General features: G+C 50.4%; 3 protein-coding genes across 3 annotated transcripts; 1 reads left to right on the top strand and 2 right to left on the bottom strand.

Annotated features, from left to right (window-relative positions):
• Positions 1-409: 409 nt before the first annotated feature.
• Positions 410-1695, bottom strand: J4E82_011624 (uncharacterized protein; the record flags this gene model as incomplete). The annotated part of the gene is made up of 3 exons (XM_051737824.1): positions 410-1306; positions 1353-1423; positions 1473-1695. 3 exons carry the CDS (start codon positions 1693-1695, stop codon positions 410-412), a joined length of 1191 nt encoding a protein of 396 aa, XP_051582415.1.
• Positions 1696-5586: 3891 nt separating this feature from the next.
• Positions 5587-6516, bottom strand: J4E82_011625 (uncharacterized protein; the record flags this gene model as incomplete). Its single annotated transcript, XM_051737825.1, has 1 exon — positions 5587-6516. The coding sequence occupies one exon, from the start codon at positions 6514-6516 to the stop codon at positions 5587-5589; it is 930 nt and encodes a 309-aa protein (XP_051582416.1).
• Positions 6517-8161: 1645 nt separating this feature from the next.
• On the top strand, positions 8162-9745 carry J4E82_011626 (uncharacterized protein; the record flags this gene model as incomplete). The annotated part of the gene is made up of 1 exon (XM_051737826.1): positions 8162-9745. The coding sequence occupies one exon, from the start codon at positions 8162-8164 to the stop codon at positions 9743-9745; it is 1584 nt and encodes a 527-aa protein (XP_051582417.1).
• Positions 9746-10059: the final 314 nt, after the last annotated feature.

Genomic DNA, 10059 nt, shown 5'->3' on the forward strand with positions numbered 1-10059 from the left:
GATGGCACGTCACGTGATCCCAGGCCCCGCCTTGGATCAGCGACCTTCCATCGCGGCTATCCCGATGGTCTTCCTTCCTGCGGCCTGCATAACAAAAGGAAGCAACTCCTTGTTACCTTGTAACACTGCCATACAGAAGACACCGGACTTCGAAAACATGAACGAGTGGTGGAAACACGAAGAGAGCTATCTCGTGCACCGGTATGACCCTGTGTCAGAGTCCTGGGAAGCCAAGACGGAAGTCCTTGCACAGCGGCACGACGCAACCCCACCGTGCGGCTTACGGTAGAAAGCGTGGGTCAGGGGATTCAGGACAAACGGCCAAAGTGTATGCGCAGCTGGAGGTATTGAAGAAACATGGTAGATTCTACGTAGAGATCCTCACTGCAACCAAAAAGAAAGATACTCTTCAAGACTGACTGTTGCCGGACGACCACTGCGAATCTTTGCGTTCTGAGACCAAATCTTTCTGGCTCTCGCTGTCACTGATCCGCGAGCTCTGCTCAAAATGCTGTTCGAATTGTCGCGAGACATAAATGTTTTTCCCAAACATGCCCCCTCCATCGGCACCTGTCTCGTAAGGTGTCGTGCTACCTGGCCGGCCCAGTGCCAGTTCAAAGTCTTCGTCAGTATGTCTTGCAGTGCTCCTGATACCATGAACGCTCCGATGTTTGGTGGCACTGCTGCCAATGGTGCCAGTTCCGTATCCATTTCCGTATGATCGGCCGGAGGGGACGGTGGACGAGAAGCCGGGGATGATCTTGACAACCAGTGGCTTGAGCGCAGGAAGCGATGCGCATACGATAGCTAGGTTCATCTCGATTGCGGACCAGTAGGCTGTCGGTGCGCTATAATATGTGTTGTCGTCCGGGTGATCGACAAGCACGATGAGAGCGTGTAGGCGTAGAATCGATACGACGCAGACAAACCAACCGATGGTAAGGATGGCCATGAGCGCGACCCTTTGGCGCAAAGCGATTTGGAGAGTCCAAATGACACGAACGGGAAGGAAGGCCACGATGAGGTCGGTGAAGATGTTGATGCTGGCGTTCACATACCAAATCGTCTTGTTGTCGATACATTTCGCTCCGGGCTGCTCCAATATCTTCCAGTAGGCATGGACAGGGACACATGTGAAGATGGAAGTGAAGAGCGTAGTAACACCCCAAGCTACACAGATGGCCATGACGATGTGGAGTGGTATGCGCATTTCTCGCAGAGTAAAGATCCGGCCGTACTGTAGAAGGATGGATATCTTCGTGAACATGAGGCTGGTATTGTAGAAGATGATACTCCAGAACAGGTACTACTTGACGTTAGATCCGAAGCGCATATGGATAGCAGATGCTTACGATCAGAATCTTCTCAACTCCACCTGGAAACTCGATGAAGACTGCATGCTTGCCGTTGCCAGCGTCCGCCTCTGGACTGGGTTAACATTCGATTCGTCGCGAGCGCAGCGTGCGTCTTACGCATGACTTGGAGTACGCCAGTAGCAATAGCCAGCGCCATAGAGACGACAATGGCGTAGTCCTCCCATCCTAATGATCTTCCCAAGAATCGGAGCCGAGTGATGATACGCAGGGCGACACAAATCCCCGCTATGCATGTAAAAGCAACAACGATAGATTTGGTGAGCGGACCCCGATCTTCCTTGGCCAAGGCAGCCAACTGTTCCGGTGGAATTGGATCCATGGTAGTTATGAAGGGAAGGCAAAGACGATGGAACACACGTAACTTGTCAATGTGTGGGACAGGTGCGATGGGTTCACCATGGACCCTCCTTTAGATATGTATCCGCAGGCACCCGTCTGTGGAGGAGTACATATGCCAGGCCTTGCGCCCAAAGGTACCTGAACTACGAGTGCCGCACGGGCTAGTGCGCCAGTTTACACAAAACTGGGATGCCAGGTTGTTTAGGGAGGTATCCGAAACTCAAAATCCGACGATGGATCAGACCCTGGGGAGCGAGCGCAGGGGAGATCTGGGGAGACGGCATCCCTAACGGAAGAGCTAGACCTAGCGGACGGCAAGGACTTGAATCTAAGCCAATGAGACTATGCACTCCTGCCTAGACGCGTAAATGCTTCAAATTCGAGGGGTACATCTCCGAAGCGAACGGCTGCAGTGGCAGGCATAGTCCTGTACACTCTGCCTACCGAGAGTGATCAGACGGCATGCAACATACGGAATTCACTTGCATGATGCACAGCGTGTGTTTCCCATGGTTTGTGGCGATCCTTGTTGTCGATATGATGAACGTTGTCGAAACCAGGGATTAGGCCGTCGGTTTACCGGGTGAAGATCACGCAGATGCTCGACGAATGAGCTCCCACGTGGCGCGTCCTATATTGCGCAAGAAGATACCCTGGATGAACACACCACGCTCACTACTGAAGAAACGGTGGGCCAAGACCGTACGCATGCGGTTGTATCACAGCGATCAATCGACTCCTTGGCGTGCAGCCGTTCGTGAGCATATACCCATGAAGTCGTTCTGCTACGTTGTGAATTTGAAGCCTCGGGAAGCTGTAGCTCGAACGCATCTTTGGTTGAGCTTTTCGCATTGAGTACCGTCGATCGACCATGTGCATTGAATTTGCGTGTCTATGGCCGATACGGCCGTCACATGCTGTGGATTGCAGTATGAACACCGAGTAGGGTACCGCTTGAGCTTGATCGCGGCATATAGTGGTGCCACCAATTACCGGCTAATTCGTGTAGTGTACTCTGTCCGCAGTTTTAGTGCAGCGCTAGAGGAAATAATGGCGACTTATTGATGCCCAGAAGAATCCCTGCCAATCGGACGGCAAACTCTATTGTATCTGGCTGCCTTATAGCCTACCAACCTCCAGCTTGCGCTCTGGTCCGCCGTTCGAGAGAGGCCTTGCAAATAGTTGAACGGATGTATACCTACACATGTGGCATGACGCTGCTGATCCGGGTCGCCTCCGTTCATCGTCTGCCAAGGCTCCCGAGGTCTCACTGAACCTTCCCGTGAGGTAGAAGTCCGAGTAAACGACAAAGCCGCCACACTACGGGTTAGCATATCCGAGGTCGTCTCAACAAGCACAGAGGACTTTGCGGCTTGGGCTGCAGTATTGTGTGTCGCAAGCACCGCACGAAACCGTAAAAGGGATGTGGCTGAGGTTGCTGCGATTTCCCTCTAACATGCGATCAAACATTGAACACTGCGGAAGAATGAGGCAGTCTGAGATTCCAAACCACGCGACATTCGCGTTGAAGGAGTCTTCCCGGAGGATTATATGTGAGGTAAGGTCCGTTTCAAATTCGACTGATGCCTCAGGAACCGTGGCCAATGCAGAAGCTGTGCTGCTGCGAGCATAATGCGGGACGAAATGAGAATCCTGCTGCTGCACGCCTTTGACAGGGTCGGTTAGAAAGTTTGCGCTAAGTCAGTAATGCATCCTATCCAACTCTGTGAACACCAGCTCCTGGTGTAGGTTGCGAGCTCTATTGGGCAAGCATGGAACTTCGTAGTGATGCGTCATGATCTTGTTGCATAGAGTACATTGGATCGAGTCGGTGCCTGGAAGGGAGACGATCCGGGAACTTCGGGAGCATCTTGTGAAACGCGATCTTGCCCCAGCCGGAACGGAGCGTTCGTGCACGGTGTTCATCTTGACACACTAGACCCGTCCCAGACCGTAAAACTCGTATACTCGTTTCGTACGAGCTGAGCTGTCCGCGAACATGATGAGTTGGCGCATTAAACTGAATCTCTGCTCGCCGCGTAGATCTCTGAACTATCCCATAGATGCAGGATTGCTGCAAGTGTCTCCTGTTGTCACGTCGGCTAGGACGCCGTCGAGGGATCCTTCGCCTTCACCCCGCTGGAGCACACACACCCGGCATCGTCAGGTCACAAGCATCATAAAGTATGCATCATCAGGACTGTCATGAACCTAACACAAAGACGCGCACGCCGTTAGTCCGACATCTGGCAGCTTTGCGGCTGGGAATTCCCAGGTAAGCGAAATGGCGTCAGAAACCCTGCAGGAAGCTGATCTGACCGAAGCATAATCCTAACATAAGCTAGTGAGTCTTCTCGGCGGATCTGCGAAGTGCCTCTTATTGCGACGTGTGAATGCGCAAACATTTGACACCAGGTACGCGGCGCGTGACCCTGGATCACCTCTGAAAGCTTCAGGGCTATACCCCGCGGGAAATCGGGAACGATCAACGGCCCCTGATCTACAATCACTACCTCAAAAGCTTCGAACCGACATATCACATCGCATCAGCACACCATCTCAAGAATGTGTAGATGCTGTTGCAGTGCGCAGGAAGGTTGAGTCGCTGATGCTACCTGCCCATTGGCGCTCACGTCTTCAGTCATTTAGTGGCGATGCATACCAGTCACAATCCAATACACAACGACTACATCGCCTGCATGGCAACACAGAGCGGACCCCTGAAAGTCGAGATTCTTGTAGTAAGTGTTCGGTAATGCTTACTTGCGGATGTCAGGGCCTTCGCTGAGCATCTGGATATCATTCATCCTTCCCACGCCTCTGAGACCCCTATGACTGCAAGACCAATGGCTTCAGCCTTTTACTCGGCCTCCAAACTCTAGAAGCCGGTTACCCGGCTATCGCTATGCTGCATAGCTTTGCGCCTCCCTGCTGATCTGTCATAGAAACTAGAACAAAGAAGCAATCTATGCATAGCGCTTGTCGGACAAAACTCCGTGGCTATGGACGGAGATGATTAATCATTCGGCGACACTACTTGTCTGTATCGAGCATATACTTGGAGATTGAAGGCGAAGTTCAAACTCTCTGTTCACGATCAGCGTAAAGGTATACGATTAGTATACAGATAATGTGGTGGTGTAAAGGTTGCCACCAAAGTTCGTCCAGTGGCATCGCGATGACACAGACAATAAGCTACCGATCATACAATGATGTCAAATCTTCGCATATGGATGATGCAAGTCAGGTCGCCGAGATGCAGTCACCGCGAATAGCATATGATCCGCAGGACGTACCATTCAGCTGACTAAAGACATTCCACATCTAGACATCGAGTTACTTCAAGCCGAGGTTGCCTTGAACAGCTTGACATGTGTTCGCATTTTTGCGGGGAGGTAGCGATGCTAGTTACTTCCCAAGATTCAAGCTCCAAGCGCTGACATGAAGGCGCAACTGCAAAGTCTCTCTTGTAAGTCACAGACGTACCTCTTCGCACTTCGAGGTAAGATATTTTGGACTGAGAGAGAAAATCCATCCATGGTACAGAAAGCAGATGTTCTTCATGGTCTGAAGACTTGAAGGCAAAATACTGCCTAGGTACGAAACATAAAAGTCAAACCGACCCAAGAAAGCAGCCAGAATACGAATGTCGATGACTAGTAGACTAATCGCGTTGGTTGATCGGAGATATCATGTTGCTATTCAATTTTGCTAACAGAGCTATCGCACTGACACTACATCAGGGCACGAATGCAATGTCTGTTGCGATGCATCACATTGGTAACATTTAGACCCGAAGCGACATGTTGCTGTCCTTAATGCGTCTACATTGTAGAACCTCTAGGTAGGACAGAGGGCAGACTCAGATATACTAGCCAGAAACAACGAAACTAGCAGCGCACTCCAGTGCGAAGCCAAAACACCGAGCATACCAACCTTGCGCCCAATAACTCAGCTCCACGCAATGCGGAGCACCTCGAATCAGACTTCCCTCTACTCTAATACTGTTTGTGAAAGCTTTGACACAGTTATCAACCTCCTCTTGCGTAGCTTCGAAGAATGGATCATCCTCCACTAGCGAGTACATAACAGGCACTTTCACAGCTGGCGCCCATTTCTCCTTCCAAACAGGCATCCATTGCGTTACGAACCCCGCAATCTCCGGGATAGGGCATATCGCATTTAGACGTTCGGTTTGTTCCAACATTTCCGGCGCATAGGTACCGGGTTTGAACATGACAGCATCTTTCAGCTCTGTGGGACATAGCGCATGGTTATCGTCTACGCGAGGATACTGAGGAGGATTGTCTTTTGCTGATTGAGATTGTGTGTTTCCCATACCGCTTGCAATGATTCCTCCTAATGGGTAGTCTGGTGTCCTCTCGTCACCATGAAGCGCTGCCACGGCGATACCAGGCATAACACCGAGGCTATGGCACAGCAAAACGATGCAAGTGCATCCATGCGGAACACCAAACTCTTCCCAAAGTTTTGGGAGGATGAACCGATGTAGTTGAATGGCGCTCTCTGTTGTGAAATCAGACCCAGATGGGATTGGCAGTATTGAACTCGTGCCACCGTAGGAAGGACGGTCGATAGTTACGAAGGGAGTAGCAAGTGCGTTGCTCATCAAAGAAGCAGAGTATCCTGGTAGAGCATCGAAGTATTGATGATCATAACCACCCCCATGGAGAGCAACGATCAGTGGGCGGTATCTCACTGGCGAAGGCGATTGGGTTGGGATGGCGTGAGCGCCTTGCACTACGCCATTGTTCGCAAGGGTGAGGCGAAAGGATTGCATCGAGATGGTGAATGACGAGAAAGGAGAAGAATCGTGATGTACAAAAGCTCAGATCTAGAAATCCTCATACTGGTATGGCAGCATTTGGATACTATGTAAACGAAGCTTGTGGGTCAACTGCGGAGATATCGGATTTACATGGCTTAACCATTGCATCGATCATGTATCTTGTGGTCGGAGTTAATGCAGACGGCTGACACTTTGAACTAAAAGTGAAGAATATTCACCATGACCCATCACCCCACAGCACCTGCGGCTCTCGTTCATACGTCACAGCAATGATTCTTTCATCTGTCCCATTCATCTCCGACTACGGATGTTGGTTGGTAAACGGCTCTTGAGTTCAGCTATAAAGGTCAAAGTGTCGCACAAAAGTAGGCACCTCTTTTCAGCGCGAAATCGAGTCCTTCTTCAACCTCACTTATTGACTTTTCAAAGTTGACCGTCGTTACTGATTGGATAACTTGTGATTTAGCGCCTTGGCGCGAGTCCCTCGTTCCTTCTCCGTTGGGATCGCCCGCTTTCAGCTTCCACAATACTCTTTGACCTGCAGAGATCAGAATACCATTAAACTTGCTGCGCAACTGTCTATACCTACAATGAGATTGTGTGAATTCGCATCGCAAGCGGCAGAGCTTGTGGATACGCGAGCCGATGTCCGTTGTCTTCGCGTCGCGTCACACAAGAACATTGGCTACATCTCGAATCCACGGTAAAGAGGCTAAACTCAGGGCATATGCCAGATATGCCTTGAGAATCGATGGAAGTGTATAGCGAGGCAAGGCTGACTCTGTTGCTATGGCCGTACGGTAGTTGGCTGACATGATGGCTGAGACGCAATATCCGGTAAGCGTCCTCATGCTCACAGCCCCAGGTGCACAAACTCAGCCTTCCCACTGCTTGGTTATCTTTGCGGCATGCCCTCTGATGTCTCCGTTCTACTCACTCAACGTCTTTATCGTCGCCTAATCACACACAGCTATCGCTCTAAAAGCACACGATGGCAGATCCTCTCAGCATCGCAGGATCTGTGGTAGGCATCACTGCTGCCGGCGTACAAGCCTCTGTAAAGCTTTACGCACTCGCGGAAAAGGTTGCGACAGCCAGTCAAAGAGTTACAAGCATCGCGGATGATGTTAGCAGCACATGCGCAATTCTCAATCAAGTGCGCGAACTCATCATCCCGCAACCTGACGCGCAAGGCACTTTGAAATCGGTATTTAACTCTACCGCTCTGCACGACATCTCACATGGTCTTCAGCGCTGTCGATCGGCTTTCACGGAGATCGAAGCTCTCTTGCGTCGTGCATTTGAGCAGGTGGGAAAGCGCCCTGCCTTGCGTTCGAAGATACAACTGTCCCGCTTTGAGAAGGCCAAATGGCCTTTTTTGCAGCCGCAATTTGACGAACTACGCAACGATCTACGAGATGCGAAAGGAAATCTTATTCTTATGATCGCTGTGGCTAGTCTTGCCCTTGCACAAAGAGATGGGCGTCAGCGACCGATCCATGAAACGGAGAGACTGGAGCTCGGGTCAACCATTGTGCAGCTGCAACAAGCACGTATAAGTAATTCAAATGACCAAAACAGTCCCAAAAGGTCTCAGCAAGAGGGAATGAGATCGCGACAACTCTTTGGACAATCAATGACCGTCGGTCCCGCAAGAGACACAAGATCCGAGCAAACTTCAGTCGTATCTGTTGATCCCGATTCAGGGTTCAGAACTGTGAAATACATGAGAGCTACTCCACTCAGTCCACAAGAAGATACGATACCCACACCGCTTGTCAGTGAGAGGACCAGCGACCCATCTTCGGTTGACGCCAAAATTGGTGATGCAGACATGTCTCTGCCATCTGTTAGCAATGTCCAAATGCAAGAGCAATGGAATTCTGATATGTTCAACCCATCTATCGAAGAGGCAAACATCAATTCGGCTATCTTATCACATACTGCAGCTTCCACGGCATGCTTCGGACAACAGACACGCGACGTTTCGGGCATGCTCCAAGAACGCCATGCCCCTGGGCACAACACTCATCGAACTCCAGCACCTGCAATGTCAGCTTCAGATTGGAGTGCAGTAGATCTGGTCTATGAAGAACAGCCTGGAGCGATCGACTCTACAGCTATGCCGTCAGCCCAGCGCGCGAGCGAGAATACACTCTACTATTGCGGATGGATCACAAGACATCTCCAGGGACTCACAACTGGTTTTGGAGATTCCGTCTCGATCACACAGATGAATTTACCGGATCAATCGCTCGAAAAACTGGTCAAAAACTACGCCGACGCAGGTCTCGATCCTCACATAAGCTTACTGGACCTCACTGAACAACAGCAAGACATCATCAAGCAGGTGACAAAAAACAATCTTGGCGCAGAATTAGCATATGTCAGTATCTCGCGCGATATCAAGGTGTCCAGCGTGTTTGGTATGCTCGATATAAGTGGACTTAAGTGGATCGCTGCATCTAGAAAACCTTGGCCGAAGCGTGAACCAGTCTGTCCGCAGTACTTTCCCCCTCCATTTACTAGACCCCCGCCATCGCTTCCTGGGAAGCCATTCCTATACCCTTCTTCCACAAAGACTACTGAGTCTGCTCTTCCACCACAGCGTGCGCAATCTTATCGAAGAGACCTTTATGGACCTCCACCTCCTCGGCCTTATGGCTACATGTCGTCTTCCGCTAACTCCAGGCCTTTTCCGCCAGCGCCACCTTCCGAAGAACAGCGTACAGACAGTCGCGCGAAAGAAAGGGCAGAAAAGCACCTAGCTGAGAAGGAAAAGGACCGAGCAGTAGCTAGAGAGGAGTCTCGCCGTCTTAAAGATGAAGAACGAGGTCTTAAGGAAGAAGAGCAGAAAGATCTTGAGAAGGAGCGGTCGAAGCCTCCAACGACTGACTACTTAACCAAACCACCATCTGCAGCACGCAGAATGTCCTCAACTATAACGCCAGCTCAGCTAGCAGACCAGCAACGCCTGATCGAATTCGAGAAGGCACAGATGCGTAGCGAGAAGCAGATTGCATCGCATCTCTCTGAGACAAATACAGGATATGAGCAATCCTTACAATACCCAGGATGGTACGCTCAGCAATATCAACCGCCCGCAGAAGAGAACGGAGAAGATATTGTGAATGAGCTCCTTGCTCGATGGACGACTCTGGAAAGACCTGACTATAGGCTAAAGGACGACAAACACAGGAGGTATAGTCGTCGATATTAAGCGCTGAATACAGACATATAGTCTAGTAGGATATTCTCTTTCCAGACTCCTACACCGGAGAATTCTGTCTTCTCTGTTGACATGCAAGAAATTCTGAATTGATCATATGATGATGATGATGATCCAAACAGCAAAGATAGCCTACTACTTGACTTTTCTAGCCCGAGTGCAGATGTCCCTGGTAGTGAGTTGTTACACGGGGTTAGGCTATACTTCTCTAGGCTCGGTCCGTACTAAGGCGAGGTAGACTAAAGCGGTAGTCCGTGAGGTATCGTATGGAATGATCAGGTGGAAAAGAGTTATCGTTGTAACCA

Source organism: Alternaria postmessia, assembly GCF_024291825.1.
Source record: "Alternaria postmessia strain BMP 2775 chromosome Unknown scaffold_251, whole genome shotgun sequence".
In the NCBI taxonomy this organism is placed as follows: domain Eukaryota; kingdom Fungi; phylum Ascomycota; class Dothideomycetes; order Pleosporales; family Pleosporaceae; genus Alternaria; species Alternaria postmessia.